A 22,485-nucleotide genomic window follows, 5' to 3' on the forward strand; every position below is an offset into this window, starting at 1 on the left:
GATCAAGCCCTGCATTGGGCTCCCTACTCAGCGGGGAGCCTGCTTCTCCCTCTCCCCCTACCTGCTGCTCTGCCTACTTGTGCTCTCTCTCAAATAAATAAATAAACAAAATCTTTTAAAAAAATGAGTGATTTTTTTCCTTAAGATTTTTTATTTTCAGTAATCTCTACACCCAACCTGAGGCTCAAACTTAGAACCCCAGATCAAGAGTCATATACTCTATCGACTGAGCCAGCCAGACACCCCAATGCAGGTGGCTTTTAAAGAGGTTCTATGAAGGTGAAGAGCGAGGCAGCTGAAGTCGAGGCAAATGAAACTGTTTTCACTGTGAAAGTCTGGGACCACTGAAGCAAGGACGCACGAAGCTGGGAGGAAAGGCATCTGTAACAAGAACGGTGTAAGAGGCTGTGCATTCCTGGACAAGTGGCCGGATTCTGCCACAAGGGGCTAGGCTTGAGGGGCTTTTTGTTTCACTGGCTGCTTGGAGTTTATTTTCCACTTGGTGCAAGGTGCACGGTTCCAGGGTGTCAGGAAGGCTTGCGTGTGGCTTGGATTGTAAAGAGTGGGGTTCTCTCAACTTCTTTTTTGGTGTTTTGCTATAAAAGAACCCCACTGCTTCTGTCTCTAGCAGTCTGCCTAGTCTACAGGGAGGGGATGGTGGGGCGCTGATGAGCCTGGTGGCCAGTGGTGGCCATGCAGGACTGGGGCCTGGGGCTGGCTTTGCCAGGCTGGCCACCAGGCCGCTTCCTGGGGGCTTTCTAAAAGAGGCAGGCATGTGTAAAAAGTCACTGAGTGGAGCTCAGATGTGTGCAGCAAACCCGCTGGGAAAAGACCCACTGAGTTGAGACAGCAGAAAGGAACCAACATGGTGCAGCTGTAAATTTAATCTAATGCAAGGCCCAGCAGAAAAGCCTGTGGGAGGGCTGGGTGGGGAACAGAAACCGAAGGGCAAATGTGCTGTGGCGCTCAATGACTCGTCTGACTTCTCTCTCCACACACTGGAGCAAAGTGAGCAGAGCGAAGCCCCCTGAGAACCCAGCATGCTCTTGCAGCTACTGTCCTAATCTCGGAGACTTCAAAGGTTTGAAGATTTACTGAAGAAGAAAAACCCTAACTTGTGATGTCCTGCAGGATTATAGATCGTTTCTCACCCCACAGGAGGCGCTGGCTCACGCATCACTGCCACTATACCGGCACGGCGGCGGAGACGAAGCACTGTGTGAGGGAGCGCGTGCTGGAGGCCCGCAGGACTCACAAGGCGAGGGCAGTGAACAGAGGATGAGGCCCAGAGGATGCCCTGCGGCAGGACTGGCACCTCAGTCTCAGCTGTGGCTCCTGCGGGTCTGGATGTCCTTGCCCTAACCAAAGCACTGCCTTGTCTCACCCTACAGGACTTTCCTGTTACTCCTGTATCCCTGTGCAGGACCATTACTGAGGCCTCACAGCCACCTGTCCTGATGCTGGCCTGAAGGGCTCTCTTACCCCTTTTAAAATCCCTTCTCAGAGTGGATGTGAACAACGTGTTCCAATGTAGCCAGTAAACTACCTTTCTGAGTAACAAGGTTCCTGACCCCACAGCCATGTAGTGTTGAGGATCAGGCCTTGGTTGCCATGAGCTTCTGACCACGTATTCAAAAACTAGATGGGGGACCCCAGGTGTGTCAGTAGCTCATCTCAACCCTACGAGGTGGTGGTGTTCCTCATACCATTTACAGACCAGAAAACTGAGGCTCAGAAAGCCCAGCTGTGGTCAAGGCCACAGGGCTGGTACATGTCCAGGCAGAGAGCGGCTCCCAGTCTTTGGAACCCTACCTTCCCCTAAACCTGTCCACGTTCCTCAGGACACCCGGACACACACACTCCAAAAGCAAACTGTGGGGTTTACTGCTTTATTACTATGAAGTTTGGAATTTAAATTTTCCTAAGGGTAAAAAAAGAGTCTTTCAGAGTCTTCCCTGACAGACAAAAAGAATTGAGGTGGGAGCACATCTTAAACTGACTTGAACTCTGGGAAGAGGAAAAAGGCTGAAGGAAAAAAAATCCCTAATTCAGCAATAATACATGCTTATTTTCAGCCTGACCTTATACCAGTAAATAGGAGTCCCGTTCAGGAGAGAGGAGGAGAGCAGGAGAGAAGCACCATCGGAACAAGAACAAATCTGCCAGGGACTTGGCGTTCCACCCACACTTGTGAGCCTCCCTCCCTCAGTCTCTGGGGCAAGGCCGACTTCAGACTGGGCCCCAGAAATTCACCCCCAGGCTGGTCGGCTCTCTTCCCTGGGGCCAGCACGGGCAGGCCGGGACGTGTGGGTCTCGCTGGTGGCCCTCGCAGCAGAATAAAGGGAAGGCCAGTGGTGTCCTCACCTTCACCAGCCTCTCGTAGGACCAACTTTTATTTTTATTTTTTCAAGGACAAACTTTTAAAAGTAAAACGGATGAAACCACGTGAGGTCAAGATACAAAGACAGAAATTCAATGTAGAAAAAAGACCTTGCTGGGAAACATTTGATGAGAAACACCGGAAACATTTCACAGACGCACCAGAAGCTCACATTGTAAACAGGATTAAGCTGCTATTGATTTCCCGCCATAACATCAGGGTTTCATTTTGCTCAGCCTGAGATCTCGCTCGATTTCAAACTGCCTATGGTCCACCCGGTCTAGGAAAGCCTTCCGTTCAATGTACCTAGAAGAAAATATAAAATGTTTGTCAGCAGACTTATATAGGAGAAAAACACCTTCCCTGCACTGTCCCACCTCCCAGGTGTGACCCAGCGGGGTCCCTGGGTTACAGCAAATACAGAATACCACAGCTGGTGCCCAGAGTGACCACCCACGACTTGCCCAGTAACATCCAAACTACTCGCATTGGGTCTAAACAAGGATGCGTCTGGTTCAGAGGTCACTGAAAGTAAAATGAGAAAGAGAAAGCAACCACTTATCTATCCGGGGCTTGGTGGAAGGAAAACGTGGTTTTGTAATAAGGTTTTAGGGACAGAAGAACACAGGCTGAGTCAAGCACAGGTTCAGTGGGTACCCGTTACACATGAGCTGGGCCACACTGGTCAAGTCAGACTGAGCCACTCTGAGCCTCATTTTTCTCAACAGTGGTGGGCTGAGCTGGTGGGGGAGAGAAAGGTATGCATACTGCCTATCTACAGTGCATCAAACTGGGAAAAAAGGTGCATGTGAAAATGGAAGAAAGAGGATCTTTGTAGAAACTACTTCCTGGGGCTGCCGTGAAGCTCAAGTAGGCACATGAAGTGCTCACTTTAAACGGATTCCACTTCCTTCAGCACCCTCCTCCCCTGCCCTGCTCCTCTCCGGTGTCCTCTGCCCACCTGGGTCCAGAAGAGGCCTCCCTGAAGTTTCTCTAAGGGAATGAGAATAAGAGCAGCCGCCCGCAGTCCACATACAGGGGCCCCTTAAAAGGTTGGTGCTCGGCGCCCTAACGGGGGCCAGGTTCAGCAGACATGGCTTCCCCAGGTCCTCCCAGGTGGGATGGGGAGGAGGCGCAGGGCAGAAGCAGGCAGAGAAGGAGGAGCGGCTGGCAGCTTAATGAGACACAGCTGCATTTTACTGCACCTTCTTGCCAGAAAGTGGGCCAAGGCTCGCCCGGGGGAGGGGATCTCTGCTGCTAATTAATCTACTGAGAGAGCAGAACTGTCATTGAAGATAGGAGACATAATTGAATCTCTGCACTAATTTTTCTTTTGTTGCACCGTGTAAAATGTGCATCTGTCATTACAAGGTCATTATGTTTATGGCGAGAATGTTAGCAGGTTCAGGGGCCTGTATTTCTTTGCTGAGTTCAGGCCCGCTTGCCCTCCTGTGGCACCCTGCGAGCTGCAGCTCAGCCCATCTGCTTGCCAGCCCCAGGCTGTGGGCCCTCGTGCCACGCCTTCCTGCAGAGGCGGAGGGGGCTCTGAGTTCAAACCCTGCCGGCCACTTGCTACCTGTGTGACTCTGGATAAAACACGGAACTTTGCCAATTCTGTTTCCTAATCTGCCAAGAGAAAAAAGAAAAATGGATGATCTTCCCTACTCTGGAGGGCTGCGGTGTGGACTGAATGAAACTGTCCACAAAACGCCTAGCAGAGCAGGTGTGCAAGAAAACGGCAGCTAATGCTGTCACCATCGTTTTGGGAGGCCAGCTTCTGCCAGGGTACCAAGGACAATGGATCCAAGAGGAGAGCAATTAGGTCTCTTGATAGGTATTATCAGTGACTAGGTCAGGGATCAGGAACTAAGCTGCTGCATCTACACCAACCGGAGGCCAGAATGGCTGGAAACAAACAGTAGGGACTGCTCCTAGGTTTGACATAAGCCCTCTGAGTCAGGCCATCAGATTGAGCAAGTGAAACATAGCACGCCTGGCTAAATGTGAATTTCAGATTCCCTGGAAGACAGGAAAGTTACACACACCGTGGACCCCCTTCTGATAAAGAGAGAAGACAAGGCGGATTGTGGTGGGGAAGCAGACACGCGACAGAACACACTCGCCTTCCACCTACCACCAAGGGGCCCGTGATTCTCCGGAGCGGGCCGCTAACCAAAATTGACCAAAGGGCTCTGCCACACTACAGCCACCGTCCTCCCCCACCTTAGTTCACCAGCCCTGGGGGAAAGTCGGGATGGGAAATCAGTATTCTGATAGCCCTAACTGTCCCTTGAAGTTCAGCCGGGAAAAAAGGGGTGCACCCTGCCTAGAGACGTGTTTCAAGAGATGTGTTTAGGACATGTTTCAAGAGAGCCATTACCCAGTGCTGTCAGAGAGTGTGTGGAGGGAAGGAAGCGAAAGTATGTGGCTTTGAGCATTTGTGGTCTTTCTTCTCGATTTTCCTTTAAAGAGGAAGTGATACTTAAATTAGGATGCTCACCGAGCACGAATGATGGCCTTGCAGGTTCCTAGAAGCGGTGCGGGGTCCAGCTGACTTTGAGACTCTCAAGAGTGAAGCCAGGCTGGGCGCTACACAGGCAGGTGCAGGCAGAGCTCAGGTTAAGGGAAGGGTTCAGGCAGCCAAGAGCGGCGAATGTGCAGAACGCAACTGAATTCTTGAGGGCAACCCAGACAAAGGCCATCCAGGCAGGCCCGGAGACTTCATTCCCCCATTCACAGCCATCTGCAGCTGCCAACAGGATCCAGCCAAGAGCTGGCCAGGAACAAAACTACTGGACATGGACTACCCCCTCCCTGGCGCCCCCAAAGACAGGAAAGGTGCTGAGGATGAGAGTGGCTCTGATATTTACTATTTGTTTGACTTTGGGCAAGATACTTAATTTCCGTGCCTTATTTTTCTTCTCTATAAAATAGGAATAAAAATTACAGTACCCCTCTGACAATGGAGTGAGCCTGTGAGAAGTGCTCTGTAAACAAGGAAACAAAGAACAGCTGAGCATTGAGGGGTTCTTGCTTCCTATTTCTCTGTAGTGACTGTATCACTACAAAGCCTCAGACGTCGGGACAGCTGCAACAGGGGCCAAGAGACCAAATGCTCCAGGAGGAGCGAGGGTTTGTGGGGAAGGCCACCTCCTTCAAGGTGGCCCAGGTAGATGGCCTATTTAAACCGAGCTTCAGGAAGTTTTCAGGCACCTTAAGTGGGTTACAGTCCCAGAACACAACCACCAGCTGACAAGTGCAATGGTGCATTTCTGGCCTGTGCCCAGCACTCCTGGGGACCCAGACTGATCAGGCCCAATCCGCTGGGAAGCTTGGGGGTATGGGGGGGGCATCATTCCTTCCTGCTACTATTACTCTATGTGGCCCATTTACGAGGAAGCAGCTCTTTACTTTCATTAATAAAACATGCTAATAGCATCAAAACCTAAGGGATTTTCTAGCTTTTCCTCTCAGAACCAGGTTAGATACAACAGGTTCTGGCATCTTTTTGATCTTTCAACCCAAATTACTTTTCTGGTACCAAGCGTTTGAGACTCAGGCCAACAAGGAGGGAGGGCAAAATGGAAGAGAAGAGAAGGGTAGAAAATACTTCTAGGGGATATGTTGGTACCTACTCCATAGGTACCCATGCTGCAAATGAAGGATGGCCATCCACCCCCCAAAAAGTCAGAGGTCTTTGAGGGTGGGAGGGCCCAACGGGTGGGCCTGTCCTGGTAATCCACCCACGAGAAGGCCTCCTGCCCTCTGGTCAGGGAAGGAGCACAGGGAGGTGTAGGGACATGTGATGCAGGTACACAACTGAGGACATTTCCAGCTGCGTTATTACTTTGTTCCAAGAGAGCCAGCGTTCAGTTCCCCAAGCAAGCACGCAGGGCCGCACAAACGTGGCAGGGAACGTGGGTCAGCTGCGTGCCCAGCACCAGGAGGCCCCGGGCCGTGGAGGCCATCTGAAGATAGAGCCCTGTGATGGATGTAGTAAGGTAGGCCCTTTTCTGCCCGAGAGAAGCAAGCTGCCCAGTGTCGCACAAGCCTCCCCCGCCACCCATGGAAGAGTATGCGACTTGTCAACCTCTTGAGGCCCAGAGGAAAAGAATGGTGACATTAATGAAGCTTCTTCCCTGCTTTCCTCCCATCTCACCAGGTTGTGCTGGGGGTCATGGAGGTAGACTGTTTGGAGAAAAAATGATTTTCTCTGGGCTCTCCTTCATGCCTCCCTGCATCACAAACACACCTGGTTTCCAATCATCGCGCTCCCTGACCTTCAATTTGATGGCGACCTGCAGCCAAGCCCAGGCCTGCAGTCCCCCAGGCACTGTGCCCCGATCCCTTCCCCAGGCCTGCTGGCCTCCGCCTCAGTGGACACTGCATGCTATCTCTGTTTCTCTCTCAAATAAATAAATAAAATCTTAAAAAAAAAAAGTCCTTTTAGCTACTGTGGGGGAGAATGGAGGGAAGGGGACGGACAGACAGAAGCAGGGAGCATGAAAGATGTCGTGTGGCTTGTACTGGAGTGGCGGCAGTGGGGCTGGGCAGAGGGCATGGACTGAAGTATTTTACAACAGAACTGTCTACTGGACTTTCAGTATGTGAATTGAAAGAGGAAAGGAAGTATGACTCCTAGGTTTTTCTTTTAACAGCTGGGGGGATGGTGATGGTGTCATTTTTCTGATAAGTCTAAGGAAGGAAACTTCATGGAAAGAAAGGCAAGTATTTGGTTTTGCAGGTTAAGTTTTGATGTGTGTTGGACATGTAAATGGAGATGTCAATCCAACAGCTGATATGGGAGTCTGGAGCTCAGTGGAATGGTCGGGCAAGGGAGAGCTTTTCTGGGAGTCATCAGCAGAACGTGGTACCTAAGCCGTGGAACTAGTGAGCTCTCCTGGGTGGCGGTGGGGGCGGGGGGTGGTCTGCAGGGAATGTGAGGACAAACAGTTGCCCAGAGCTCAGCCCTGGGACTTCCCAAGTTTAAAAGCCAGGGGGAAGGCAGAGAGACTAGCCAGGGAGGCTGGGAGGACATGCCCCCAAGCTGTATACGCCACCTTTGTGGAAAGCATTCCTGAAGGGTTGGCAGGAAGGCACCAGGAGGGAATTCAAAGGAATAAGGCACCCAGGTTTCCATTTGCCGTAACGCCCCTGACGGTGTGGTCAGTAATGGGAGATGGGAGAAAGAAGACTGAACAGAGGACTCACTATATTTATAAACACACCAGACACCTCCTCTACTTATTGAATTCTCATCATAAACAGTACAGTATACTGAAGAGTTTCTACTTTATAGATGAAGACATGGGTTAGAACACATGGCAGGTTGGTAGCAGAGCCAGGATTTAAATTCAACTTCAATTCAGTTTTTTTTTTTTTAAAGATTAATTTGAGAGAGAGCACTCGAGCTCGTGGGGGTGGGGAAGGGCAGAGGCGGAGAGAGAATCTCTAGCAGACTCCCCACTGAGCGCAGAGCCCGACACGGGGCTCGATCTCACAACCCCGAGATCATGACCTGAGCCGAAATCAAGAGTCGGACATCTAACCAAGTGCACCGCCCAGCGCCCCAGTTTCAGTTCGGTTTTGTCATACAATGTAACACACACACAGATTACAGTGTATAAAACGGGCAAGGCAAACGCCTTGTTGTAAGGCAAGGGCTCACATGCCATTGCCAGATCAAGAAGCGGAATGCTGGCAGCCCAGAGGGGCCCCTGCATAACCCTTACGCCAATGCCAGCCCAGCCAGGTGCAAGCCTGCTTGCCTCTGAAGTTTCTGTGCCCTCGACATTATGATCTAGTTGTGCCTAATTTTGAACTTGACATAAATAGACTTATATTGTGAATTCTTCTGTGACTCGCTTCTTTCACAAAATGACTCCACGGATGCACTGCTTTTGCCCCTTTTTGACCTTTATGTAAATGGGATCGTACTGTGTGAATCTCCTTGCATTGCTATGTTATTGAAATTTATCCATGTTCATTCCAATTGCTAAAGAGTATCCCAGTCTGTAAACTGTTAAAAAGAAAACCTGAGGCCCAAAATGGTGTCACTTAGGTTAAAGCCCCAAGTCAGTCAACCCAGACTTAATACCTAATCTCACTGCAGTTACAACCCTCTAGGAATGTAACCTTTAACCGGTCAGTCAGGAATTTTCTGGTCAGCAGCAATAAGGTTATATGTCACATGGGCATTCTTCATCCTCCAAAGGAAGATGAGGTAATCCACTACTAAAACCCTTTTGTCCCCAAATGGAGGTGACCTCACCTGAAATAATCCTTCTTTCTATTTATGACTTCCTTGTCCTGCATTTAAAAACCTTTCCCTTTCTGTAGCCCTCTGGAGCTCCCATCTACTTGGTAGATGGGATGCTGCCTGATTCACGAACCATTTAATAAAGCCAATTCGATCTTCACACTTTGCCTATTGCATTACTGATAGATACTTCGAGTTGTTTCCAGTTTGGGGAGATTATGAAAGGCACTATCACTGAAATCCTCACACCTGTCTTTGGGGAACACGCAACTGAATTTCTGCTGGAAACGCAGCTAGGGTGGGAGTCACAGGGAACAAGTGTGGTCCGGTGGTTAATGCCAAGGGTGACATCAGAGTGTGAGCTGTTTTATCTCCTGGATGCACTGGGTGTTTCCATCATTATGAGGCAACCGCCGCTTCATTTCAGGTCATGCTTTTGTCTAATATCAGCTTTCTTCTGGTTCGTAGCTGCATGTTATCCTGTCGCCCATCTTTTTTATTTTCACCAATTCTGCATCCCGCTGTTTCGATGTGTCTCTTTTAACCGGTATATAGCTGTTTTTTGTTTTCTAATTCAGTGTATCAATCTCTGTCCCTTCACTGGAGCGTTTAGTTTATTGACATTTAATGAAAGTTCTGGTAAATTTTCTGCAAAAAATGCAGACAACGAAGTATCAGATACAGATTTTAGAACAGATCTGGTCCTCTGCCTACGGTTTCTCCAGATACCTCGTCTCCTTATGTGCATATTTTATAAGATGGCAAAACTGCTTTTAAAATAACTGGATAATAATAACCCCATGTTGACCAATCTGGTTCAAATTCTATCAAATCTTTACAAGGGGAAAGATGTGTTAGCATTTATTGAACTGGAGTTACTATCAAAACATAAAAAGCCTGACATAAGCTTTTAATCTCAATCCAATCTTATTTTAATCAGGACTGTGTAACAGGAATATTTTTACCACCATTTATGACTTGAATTCTTATATAAGAGGTCAATTTAAATTTGGTACTTGTGAAAAGGTCTTATATACGGCAGAGGTCAACCAGTACTCACAGGGAGCTCTTCTGAGATGTTATCAAATATGACTTTCCCCTCTTCTTGGTTTCAGCAAAGATCACTTCTATTCCAGGGGGATGTGCCTCAGGATTCTCCACATACTCCCTCAGAGTATCCCCCACCGGATGATGCCTTTGTTGTCGCTGGCATCTGTGTAAGAGGATTTGGGGGCCTGACGTGCTGCTGCCCAAACAGACCTCACAGGTTTGGCTCTTGTGCTTCCTTCCCTTCAACACTGTGGCACTGGGCACACGTCTCAGAAGAAGTCTTCTTGCCCTTCTCCACATTCCTGGTTTTGAACGTGGCTCTCTAGTTGTGTATGTGTTGGAAAGGCTCAGCCAGTGGCTGGCTGTCCTGCTCTGGTCTCTACAGTTCTGATGCTACAGTCTAGTGATTCTCAACCCTGGCTGTGCATCAGAAGCACCCGAGGAGTGAATGAAAGATACAAATGTCCCTGACTCTTGATTCAGCAGCTCTGTATAGGAGTGGCCTTGTCACCCCAACTCTGAACCCCTCCACCCCAGGCAATTCTCACGCTTAGCCACGGTAAGAACAAGAGCTACAGCCTGGCGCCTTTAATCTGCCTGCAAGAGCTAGGAAAGGCAAGTGAGTGGAAGTGTGGGGGCAGGCACAAGAGAGGGAAGGTGAGAAGAGCCAGAGGCAGAGCAAGGAAGTCATCAGATCTGCACTGGAAAAACACAATCAGATCGGTGGAATCGTCTGGTCGGGGGAAGAGTCTCAGAGAAGGAGGGGAAAGCAGAATGCTTAAAAGCTGCACGCTATTAGTAGTTCCTGAACCTAGTTACGTGATTTTCCATGGCCTGAAAAGTCCTCGTGGGGCAGATGTCCTAGTCTTGTTTTCTATTCCAGTCTACATTTTACTAGCTCTGCCTTATCTTCAACAGCACCACTCCCTGCTTTTATAAGACCTCTATTAACTTGGGCAGAAGGAACACTGTCCGGCCCATATAATCAAGACTCAGAGGACCTACGGAGTGTCGCACAGACCGGCAGGTACCCTGCTGCCTTAGATCCCCAGGCAAACGTGGGGGAGAGCAATGAGCTACGAGCAACCAGAACGGAGTCAAAGATGGGGAGTTTGGGGCAAGGGTCAGAGGCCTTGTCTAGATAACGCGACTCCTGCCTGTGCTCTATCCCGCGCCTTCCTCAGAGGACTCTGGCGCTTCTGCCTCTGTCCTGTGGCATTTCCATCTTTCACAGGCCGATTTAGATGTCTGATGGTTAACCAAGTTCATAAAGTCATTTAACAAAATTTTTTTAAACATACTGATCAGCTTCTAGGTTCATTCAAATAATCTTGAAGCCAAATTTAGAAATGTGACCCAGAAAATAACCCCCTCACCTGTCTGTATTCTAACTTCACTTATATAGAACCTGAATGACTACCACTGAATGTACACTTTTACGTGACAAGTGCTCTGCAAAGCGCTTTATGTACTCCACGTGCATCCTATGTATGTGTCATACACGTGTCACATGCATTATCTCATGAGATCCTCACACTCACCCCCAGTGTGGTATCATTACCCCAATTCACAGGCAAAGGAGCTGAGCTTCAGAAATGCTCTACGTGCTGCGGGGAGAGCCCTTCCTGGTGAGGGGCAGGGGCGGGGAGGACCCAGACTGTCTGACAGCCACACGACACTTCTTTCACCATTAGGGTTGGGGAGTGATGACCTTGAGCCATGGATCCTGTTCTGCAGTAACTCTGCTTCTTAGCTCCTTCTGAGGTTCCTAAGTACTCACCGAACACTGTCTTTCTTGATATTCTTGAATACAGAGCCTACAGACATCCTCTTCATATTCCAAAGTGAAGAGGAGGGGTGCAAATGACAGCCAGGAGTCTGTGTGAGCGCTGGCATGTCATACAGGTTGAAGCCCCAGCCTGGGCCACAACGACACGGACAGAAACAATCCACAATTAGGCGACAACATCTAGGCACTCTGTTGGCTCTGCTATGGAAGCACTGGGCTGGCCTGGCTTCTCAGAAGGCCAAATCATTCTGATCAGGCTAAGGCTGACAGAGTGAGCCAGATCTGACCATGTGACGAAATAAGGTGACATACTTTCACGGGAGCTGTCTGTCATTCAGCCAGCTGGGCTTGGCAGACGTGACTGGCCCTGAGAACAAGGCAGCTCGCATACCACCACCCCCCCCCGGCAGCCGCAGGGTTCTTCTCGCCCAGAGGACCGGCTCCACATTAGAACAGAGCTTCACCGACAAGAGGACAAAGTGTGTTTCACCATGAAAAGTGCCTATTTAAGCTGGGCGGCCTGTCTACAATAAGCTATTTCAGTTTTTAGAATTTTCAGAGGAATAGAATCTACTGCTTCTTACCCCTCCTTCCCTCGATTATGGGTGGCTAGTTCTTCACCAATGCCCTCCTCCTCCTTGAAGCTCTCCCAGTCCAATCTGGACTTCTCTAGGGTGCTCATCTTCTGCTTCTTGGCTCCAATTTTCCCCAAAAGGCTGCTCATGCCACTTGATCTTTTTAACCTAGAGAAAGTGAAAAAATGAAACATGTAACATGTAAAAACTATCAACTCTTGAGTCATGCTTTTTATGACTGGCAAGGGGCTCCCTAGATTGGAGCTCTTTATCTTAATGGAAACCATTTTTGTATCTAGGGTACTTGCTGTCTTCTGTGGAGAACACTTTAAGTAGACCAGAATTTGAATGCGCTTTTCCTGCCTAACATGTCTGACTGCTCTAAGGACCTAGGAAAAGGAAATCCTAAAGCCCTCCGTATGCTCTGTAGGCCAGGTCTCTGCTTGCAGACAGGGAGAAACGCAGCATGATTCAGACACGGCTTTGGAATCACATGCCTACGTTCATATTCCAGCTCTAACTGTGTGGCTTTAGGCTACTTAACCACATCTGCCCCGGCTGCCTATCGTCTACCAAGTGAATAGTGACTCAGGGGGCTGTAGTGCATCTTCTATGTAAAGTGCTTTACGATAGCACCTGGCATAGAGTAAAGGTATAATAAATGTCAGCCACACTGAGTCAGTCATCGTTTGTGCCCTAAAACCCCAGGGAATGCTTGTTAAGGGAAAGAGAAACAGATCCCAACACGGATGAGCAAGAAGTCACAGTATCTTAAAAGGACTCTAAGATCGGTTTCCTTTTCGACTCCTGTGAGTCAGGACCCTGGATTTTCCCAGGAGGTGGAGAACATTCCTCACCCTGAAAGGAGGGAATATACAGCCTGTGATCTCCTTGCCGGTGACACAATCATGGACTGTGGGAGAAACCCGACATGCCGAAGTTCGAGTCTTGGCAGGTCACATGTTTCCAGTCATTGTTAAGTGCAGGAGAAAAAATCAGGAAAACAGGAGGCAGCTAGTAAGTAAGAAGAAGGTGGCGTTAGGGGAAAGAACTATGGAAGGGACATGGCCTTTGGTCTCTTTATGAAACTAAAATACGTTGTATACCACCATGCAGGAAACTGGAAGTTACTTCCTGTTTTACTGGGAAATGTAAGAGAGTCAAACGTGTACAACTTCTGTGAGCTAACGTCACAAGGCCTCCTGATAACATCAACAGTAATATCTTTCACTTGCCTACAATGCTGATTCTCCAGGTGCTTTACTCACTATTTTCTCATCTTCCTCTCACAGTGGCCTGTGAAGGAGGACCACTGAGTCTCCGAATGGGGCAAGAGCCTTCGAGAGGGTCTAGTGTCACACTAACCCTTCTGAAACCCACCTCCCTGCAGCACAGAGCCAGTGAAGGACACTCCGTTCCTGCCCCAGAGCGAGCAGAGAGGCCCATGTCCACACTGAACACAGGACTCCCGGGGCTGAACCATGACCCTCCACACCCTTGTCCTACTCTTGTTGGTTGGGAGGATGTTAGCTTCCCTGTCGCGGTCATTTCCCACCACATGCTGTTTGCTTAACATCAAGTCAGAATAGGCTGGGCAGGCATCATCGTCCTCATTTTGAGTTGGACAAATAAACAGTTGAGAGAGGTTAAATGACACAACAAAGGTCAAGCCAATAGAAAATGCAGAACCAGGACAAAGCAAGGTCTTTCTGACTCCCAGATCAGTGTCCTTAAGAATTTTCCACACAGCTCTCTATGAGCTTTCAACTCACATCTAAAAATTCTTTTCTAGATAACTCACTCCCTACAACAATCTCTCATCAAAATACACACACACACACACACACACGCACACACACACTCAGGCTGTATCTACCAGGAGCAGAGCATGAGTGAGGATATGGAAGCTTAGTATGTGTCCCCAGTTCTCCCCATCACATCCCCCAACCTGGAGAATGGCAGTCTCTTCCCTGGTCTCCCTACCTTCTGCTCTGTCCCCCTTCACTCACCTGCTCCACCCTGGCATCTATTCCACAAACTGTCATTAGGTGAATCTTCTAGAACAGAAAGTTCATCATGTCTTTCTGCTTAAATGTCTCTTCCCTGACCCCTTATTGCTCTCATAATGAAGACTATGCTTCTTACACCTTGCAAAGTCCTTCCTGATCCTCCCTCACCACATCTACCCTCGCCACCTAAGCTCCAAACATACAGTCCTGAACCTACAGTTCATCTCCCATTCATCTGGTCTTGTCTCAGCTCAGAGGTCACTTCTTCCAGGAAGCCTTCTCGGACCCTGCCCCAGTCTCTGGACAAGATGCCTCCTGGTGGTGTTTTTAGTGCACCCAGTCCTCCCCTTACAGCATCAATCCTTCCCATTGCAGACGCTCAAGGACTCTGATTCCAGCTGCCACCATACTGGTCAATTCTGAGCAAGCTGGCAGTCAGTGCCAACAACATCCACCAAAAACACACACCTCAAGGCTTTCCTTGGCTGCCTGTAGGAGCTCCTCTGACCCTGCCTACATGTCAGAAGCACTGCCTGGCCAGCTGATGGGAGTTCATGCCACTGGGGCCACCCTCATGGAGGACGGGGGCTGTGGCTACATGGCTCAGGCACCTGTCCTCACACAGGCAATTCTAGGAGGTCCTCTGAATGCTTCTCAGAAGTTTTGGTGGCGAGGAAACACCAGAGTCCTGGAAACACACTCTCGTACTGGCTTTCCCTCCTTCCCCATCTCATTTCCTCTACCTCCTCACTCCTACTTCCCGAGGACAGCTTCCCAATGAATAACCTACACTAACAGACTTATCGAAGTTTCTGCTTTGAAGGGAATCTAACGAAGATGCTTAGGAGCAACACAATCTTCCTGTGCGAGCTCTATTTCTCTGATGGTACGGAGCTCCGGGTCCCCAAATCTCTCTATGCCACATGGACTGAGTTCGACAAACAGCAGGCACTCAATAAATGTCACCTGGATCACAGAAACAACTGGAGAGAATCAGATCTCTGTAGCTTAAATGAAGGGTGTTCGAACACTTTTAAATTGGGGGATTCTAAGGGGTGTAATTTCTATTTGCATTCATTTACCAATCAGCTCTTAGCAACCCAGAATTTCTGCTTTTACCTGGGCAGCCCTCTAGGCTCTGTACACCATCTCCCACTCTCAGCCTATAGCTCTGATAGTATTCCCAAATTGTACCACCTTTCTAACAAATCACTTTGAGAAGCCTGAGAAAATGATCTTTTGCTGCATAGCAGTGAAGAGAGTTCCAGAAAAGTAAAAAGCCACAATTCCCCTTTGCCTTATTCACTGCTAAACATCAGCAAAATGTCACCAGTGCTAAGATGCTTAAAGGAAAGCTTCCAGGTCTGCCTTCATTGTATCATGAATGTGGTTTCTTTTTTTTTTTTTTTTTTAAAGATTTTATTTATTTATTCGACAGAGATAGAGACAGCCAGCGAGAGGGAACACAAGCAGGGGGAGTGGGAGAGGAAGAAGCAGGCTCATAGCGGAGGAGCCCGATGTGGGGCTCGATCCCGTAACGCCGGGATCACGCCCTGAGCCGAAGGCAGACGCTTAACCGCTGTGCCACCCAGGCGCCCCCTGAATGTGGTTTCTGACTTCCTAATCTGACAGTCTCAAAAGCAAACTTACCTGTCTTGTATCTGAGGCTAAATCAAAGTGAATGACACATTTAGAGTAGCAGCCAAAACACGCAGAGGCTCATCGTGACTGAGAGCCCTTTCCTCCTGAAACCTGGCACGTGGGGCCCTGCGGTCTTTCAAGTGCTCACACTCACCACCCCCGGCACAATCCTGGCATCACTCCATCACAGCTTTCTGGAGAGCACATTTACCATGACCTTGGCCCTATCTCTGCCATGAAGGTTCATCAGTCAGGCAGGCAGGAAAGCCTCAGCTTCTGGGCGCGGGTTGCTGGCTCTCTCTGCTGGGAAAGAGCACTGCTGAGAGCGCCGCAGTGGGGCCAAGAGCTGCCAGTGAGGAGGGACGACATCAGCACTGGCCTCCCGCAGGAGGCCACAGCTGTGGAAAGGAGGAGGTCAGAATTCTCATGGAGGCCGCTCTGCTATCAGCAGGAACTGGCACACGCTCAGGCGTCACATCCGCCGCACCACGGATTTCTCTGTTTCCCAGATCCTAAGCCATAAGGGGAAGGTGCTACCAGAGAGCTGGCTTTGACAGACCCCCCCCTCCCCCAGCCAGGGATCTTCCGGTCTTAGGTCTAAAGTTTGGCGAGCTGTGTCACAGAAGACCAGAGTACTTCATTCAAGAGACTCTTCGTCCACCTGTTGCAATGCAAAGTCCAAAGAAACACACCATTCACTTGCCCACTGGCAGATTACGTCCACAATGTTATACGCAGACATGTCCAGCATGCTGCTGCCTAGATGTTTCCAACGTAACAATGGCATTTCAACCACCTCTTCCTGAATGTCGCGGTTCACTCCGACCTAACTACCGTAAGTTCGATGTAAAGACTAAGCCTGTCCAAGTGGCATGGGTTCTTCTCACCTCTGCTCTAAGCAGCAGGCTTTCACGCCATAAAACAGCATGGCTGAGGACAGTGGGCATGCTTGTGAAAGAGGCTTCTACCAAGCCTTTCTTTCTTTTTCTTTCTTTCTTTGCTTGCTACCTTCCTTTTTTTTTTTTTTTTTAAGATTTTATTTATTTATTTGACAGAGAGAGAGAGAGAACACACAAGTAGGGGGAGCAGAGGGAGAGGGAGAAGGAGGCTCCCCGCTGAGCAGGGAGCCCAATGCGGGGCTTGATCCCAGGACCCAGGGATCATGACCTGAGCCGAAGGCAGACACTTAACCAACTGAGCCACCCAGGCACCCCCATGCCTTTCTTTCTTACACATTCTGTCTAGTCGTCCCTCAATAAGCAATTATCTTCAATTCCCTTTCCAAGGCACCCAGCCCAATGTCCTATGCTGACACTAGACACCAGTGAAGACCTCACACACAAAGATTCAGAAACTCAGAAAAGTAAAAGGGACAAAAAAGACAAAATGAAAGCTGTCTTTTTCCTTTCTGATTTCAAAGTTTATGATGGTAATTTGCTAAAACTTCTTCTGCTTCTCTTTAGCACCAGAAATCTAACAAAATTCACTGCAACTAAGTGATAAACTCTATCCTGTGGAGTCTGTCAGAAAGATACTATAGTAACTTGTTTTCTTTGTTCCAGCCCCATAAGCATGGACTTCAGAGTCGCCCAACCAATTCCTTTTGTAGCCACCATCAAGACACTCTGGATCCTGCTATTTACAAGAGGTGCTAGAAAGGAGCTGGGAAAAGAACTTAAGTGGAAAGAGAGAGGATGACAGACACCACAACTGGCTGTGAAGAAAAAGTGGGCACATCTTTCCCCATGATCTTTGAAAATTGGCCTCAGGCACCCAGCTGGCTCACAGAATAGAATTTCAGGATTGGGAGTGCATTTAGAGTCAGTCATTCATTGTACTCCTCCAACAGTTTACTGAGAAATTACTGTATTCCAGACATTGTGCTTGGAAGTAGGGACACACACATACATAAGGCATAATTTTTGGCTTCAAGGAGACAATGTAACAGAGAAGATCATCATACAGGCAAATTATAACTGCAGACTGTAAGGGCACAAGAGAGGGACCATTTGAGAGGCTGTTTAATTCAACCTCCTTATTTTAGAGATGAGTTAACTAAAATCCAAGAACATTAAGAAACCTGCCCAAGTTCCCAGGGGGAGACGTGGGACTAGTACTACTCAGTGCTTCTGACCTTCAGCCTGTCTTTTCCACTTGGCTGAATCTGGAGCTGGGGACAGACAGACTTTGGGGATCGCCTCCATACTTCAACTTCTATCATTGCTAATTTGGCGGGGGGTGGGGGTGGGTGGTGGTTTGCATTCTTACTTTCCCTGTTGTCCTGGAGCTCCCTATACACGGGGCCCATGTCTTACTCATTCTTGCTTCACTCACAGTGTGGCACAAAGGCTCACTATACTACATGTTTAACGAACTAAGTCGCCGTGATTTGACAATGGGCTTATCCAAATGATTTTTTTCCTCGTAACAAAGAGAGTTGACACTGCACTTGAACTGACAGGCCAGAAAAGGTAGCTGCAAAAGTAGACCAGCAAGGATAGGTCAACACATGTACAAGGAAGCACTACTGACCTTTACTTAGAACTTCAACACACAGCGCCTGGCTCCACTACGCCTTCCGTCTCGTAACTTGCATAACCACTAAAATGCAAATTATTTGGAACAAAGATTCTTTGGCACAGATACGCAGTTTCCTTAGTATTTGTCATCTGTTTACAAGGCAGGAGTGGATTTTTTTGTAGCTCACACATGGACTATTTTCCAGAGCCATACAAGGGTCTGGAACTGGCATGGTACTCCCTGAGAAATGGGAAGAAAGTTTACGTTGATAATTCTTCGGCGAGAGTTGTCTGCTTGGAACCACTGTTCTCTTTCAGACCTTCTTTGGATTTAGCTTAAGTCTGTAAGAATGAAAAGTAAAAGCCCCAATCCCTGGGCCAGTTTCACTCCTCACCTGTGCAAATCTCTAAGCAATCTCCCCAAAGCCCAAGACCAGACCACGCAGGGAAACGGCCTGGAGGCCAGCAGTACATTAGGGAGACAGTTTAAATTGTGCTCACTTCCCAACGTTGTGCTGGCAGTATTCTCTGGGACTCAGGAAAGTGGAAAATCAGAATTCACACAAGAAGTTCCAAATGATCTTAAACATTCTGTGGCTGAAAAACCGTCAGTACTCGTGAATCTATTATCATTGATGCAGTGCCAACGCGCTCCCCCCCCCCAGTAGTATCTCTCAGCAAAAGGTGACATAAAGGGCAGCAAATGGTAGCAGCTTCAGTGTTTATGCAAATAGCAAAGGATCTGCCACTCAATCCTATTGCTCTTACACCAATCCAAGAATGAACTACACTTAAGTCTGTCTGATTTTTAAAAAAAATATTTTATTTATTTATTTATAGAGCGAGCAAGGGGAGGGGCAGAGGGAGAGGGAGAGAGAGAATCTTAAGTAGGCTCCATGTCCAGTATGGAGCCTGACTCGGGACTCAATCCCACGACCCTGAGATCATGACCTGAGCCGAAATCAAGAGTCAGATGCTTAACTGACTGAGCCTCCCAGGTGCCCCAAGTCTGTCTGATTTGATTTCAGCTGTGCTACATCTTTGAAACATGTCTCTGAAACAAACCTGATTATTCTGGTGGCAAAGTTCTGGATTTGCAACTCTTCTGAAAAAAATATATTACAGAAAGCCCTTTCCAGCTCTTGCTTCCTTGTCTGTGAAGCACAGAGGTGGCTTGTGCCCTGCTCTGGCCTCTCGGCTGATTCTGGAAGCCCAATCACTCTAGCTGACTTGGTTCTAATGAACGGACAGCTCTTCCTGGAGAGGATGCACATTCATTCACAGTAAGCCCTGAACTGTTCTCCCAAAGCAGGGCACGACCTCCACCTGCACCGCCTCCTGGCTCTTGTAATCAAGACGACTCATCTTGAGATAAGTAACTGAGGTTAGGCGCTCTACAGTGACAATGAAAAGGACTTTTTTTCTGGGACAAGCTCTTTTTCTGGGATCTGCTGGGCAGTGTTTATTAGCATCACACTCCAAGAGAAAGTTAATGTCCCTTTTCTCTGCGAAGAACAGTCCTCTACTGGTCTATTGTGCTGCTGAAACCAGCCAGCTGAGTGGGCTTGGGAGTCTTGCCACAAAGGGCCCTTGTTTGTTTTTATTAATCTGCCTAGTTCAGACCTTTCAAGGAAGGTCAAAGTTAGATAAGTGTTGGGGAGGAACAGGTCCTTCTCCCCCACCCGTCCTTGGTGCCCGGAGGCATCTACAGTGCTTGGTTCACACGGACAATGCGGAGAGAAACCTGCGGGGGAAATGCACGAGGCCTTGTACTGCCAGCTGGGCGAGCGTGAGCTTGAACGTGAGCGTTCATTCCACTACGGTTTCTGAGGGGTGGGCTATGGCAGCACTGGCACAAGAACTCCGGTGTGGTCTGGCAGAAATTTTCAACTTTCTAGCCTGAAAAATGACACGCTGACAGAAAACTTGAAACAGAGAACAACTATTATCCAAATGCCCTTTGCTTAGATTCACTCATTATTAACATTTTGCCACATTTGCTCTCTCTCTCCCCCCCTTGTTTCTCTATTTAAATGTTCTTTTTTGGAGGTGTGAAATCGCTTTTAAGTAAAGTTGCAGACCTCCTGCCACTTCACCTCTAAGTACTTGGGCATGTGAGTCCTAATGGCATCCTCCTACTTCAACATGACACCTCACAGTGCACCCGAGAACTGTAACATTGATACAACGGTGTCATCGAAAGTCCCTGTTCACATTCCCCTCACTGCCTCTCCAGATGGCCTTGACAGTCATCCCATGTCTTCCTTCCAGGCACTACATCTGACGTTTCCTTAGCCTCCTTTACTTTTTAATTTAGCACAGTCTCCTGCCTTTTCTTTTGTTTGTCTGAATTTTGGTCTTTGATGCCATTGCCAATTTTTGGGAGTCCAGGTTGGTGGTCTTACGGAATATTGCTTGTTTAGGGTTTGTCTGTTTCTTATGCCAAGTAGGCAGGTAGGTGAGGCTGGGTACTGCTTACTACACCACCACACAGTGATGGGCGGAGTGTCGGGTCCGCCCGGGACTCTGACGCTCAGTGTGGTCTGTTGGGGAAGGTGGGGGGACTGCCAGAGCTCTCACTTGTAAAGGTATACCCTCCCCTCTGCAACAAATTTGTAATTAATGTGTAATACGTAGGATAATACTCTCAGGACGTTCAGTAAGTTCTGACTCTTACTTATTTCTGGTACCTCACTCTATAAACGCCCTGGCAATGTCTCAGGACAGACTGAGGTGGACGAAGTGAAGGATCCTATCTGAAGGACAAATATGTAGGCAATCTCAAAGCGATCATGAAGCTCTGGCCGTAAGAAAGTCTCTAAAAAGTGAAAGAGCAGTAAATAGAGAAAAGGCCAAGGGTTACAGGATCGTCAGCAGAGTCCTAGATCGGATAGGCCAATGGTGAGTACAGAGGTCTCTGGCCAACAGGGAAGCATTCACTTAGATAACCAGATACTCTCTCAAGGGCCTGGGGGCCTGCTATGCCTAAGGGTTAAGTGACAGAATCAGTGGCAAAAAACTCCCCTTCTGGCCGGCCCACCAGACCTCTAGGAAATGATAGTCCTGAATTTCCCTTCTCCTTTGTTCCACTCCCCTGTGGTTTCATCTCACTCCTTGTGAAGGAGATAATGCCACATCCCTTCCTGCCTCTGCTCCAGCAATTTCCTTCCTTACACTGTTCCCATAATGGGGATCATGGCAGAGCAGGGAAGGGCCTCCATCATTTTAGAGCAGTTGGGGAGTAAAGAAGACCTGGCTCTCCAAAGTGGAAACCTTTAGTTTACTGGGAATGGGGACCATGCTGGGGAGGGGGATGCTTCCCCCTGAGGTGCTGTTGCTTTCATTTGTATGATCGGGCACAGCTGGGAAGAATAATTTATTGCCCAACACAAATAGACCATTTACAGTTCGGAGACAAAATTTTAAAGGAATTATTAAATGCAGCTTCTAATGGAGCCCATAATGACGTTTTTCTTTGTGCAGTTGAGCCTAGGAGCTCAATTGAGGAGGGCACATCTTATTTTCCAGATACTGGTTCCACATGGGTTTCCCCAACCAATTGCAGCCACAGAGGCAAAGAAGAGAAGAGGCAGAATCAGGACCTAGCTGCTAACAGTCAATGCCCTCTCTAAAGGAGAGCCTTGTCGGCTTTCTCCTGTGACGATGCTAAGCCAGTGTGGGTCTGCGGGCCACCTGCCTGGTCTGAGGGCGGGAGCCACACTCACCCGGATCACTCCCACCAGGAAACATAGTTCAGCAAACAGCACATCTCTCAAACCAGCCGCTGTGAGAAGCAAAGCACGGGGCACAGAAGATAAATGTACTTCAATTATGGCTTGTTTGGCTAATTGCTGATTAGGGACTTGGCATGCTTTCTCAAACCGCAGCATTCTGCTGTTTTCTTTGACTTTCAGCTTTCTTTTTCTCCCAGGCAGGTCTCTATCTCCTCAAGAAAATGTCAGGATGTCAATATAAAATAAATGTTAAATTCCTGGGCACCTCCCAGGTTGAGATCAGGTTAAAGTTCCAGGATGTGGGGGTGTCCTCAGACCAGAAATATTCCTTTCGTTTTACATCATGGAGACTTCATGGAATGAGTCACGCCTGCGCTCCTTTCTAGACATGGCTAGGCACACGAACCACATGGTTTTAAATGAAACTCATATGCACTGGCTACCATACATCTTGCAAAATGACTCTCTCGCCGCTCCTAAAGAAGCATGCTACATTCCAAATGAGAGGATATAGAAGTGGGACACAGCT

At 48.4% G+C, this 22,485-nt stretch overlaps 1 protein-coding gene across 2 annotated transcripts in view; it reads right to left on the minus strand.

Moving 5' to 3' along the window:
* Nucleotides 1-2,375: 2,375 nt before the first annotated feature.
* CFDP1 (chromatin remodeling protein CFDP1) overlaps nt 2,376-22,485 on the minus strand; it is a 123,049-nt gene continuing 102,939 nt past the window's right edge. Inside the window, exons 6-7 of one of the 2 annotated variants that reach the window (XM_045796013.2) lie at nt 12,063-12,221; nt 2,376-2,686 (exon numbers count right to left, since the gene is read on the minus strand). In XM_045796013.2, coding sequence (XP_045651969.2) covers nt 2,596-2,686; nt 12,063-12,221 — 250 coding nt within the window. In that variant the 3' untranslated portion in view covers nt 2,376-2,595. The remainder of the gene's footprint in view (nt 2,687-12,062; nt 12,222-22,485) is intronic. The other variant, XM_045796014.2, reaches the window with a different exon arrangement.

This window comes from Ursus americanus, chromosome 21 (genome assembly GCF_024610735.1).
Source record: "Ursus americanus isolate L20-20 chromosome 21, mUrsAme1.1.p, whole genome shotgun sequence".
Taxonomy (NCBI): Eukaryota; Metazoa; Chordata; class Mammalia; order Carnivora; family Ursidae; genus Ursus; species Ursus americanus.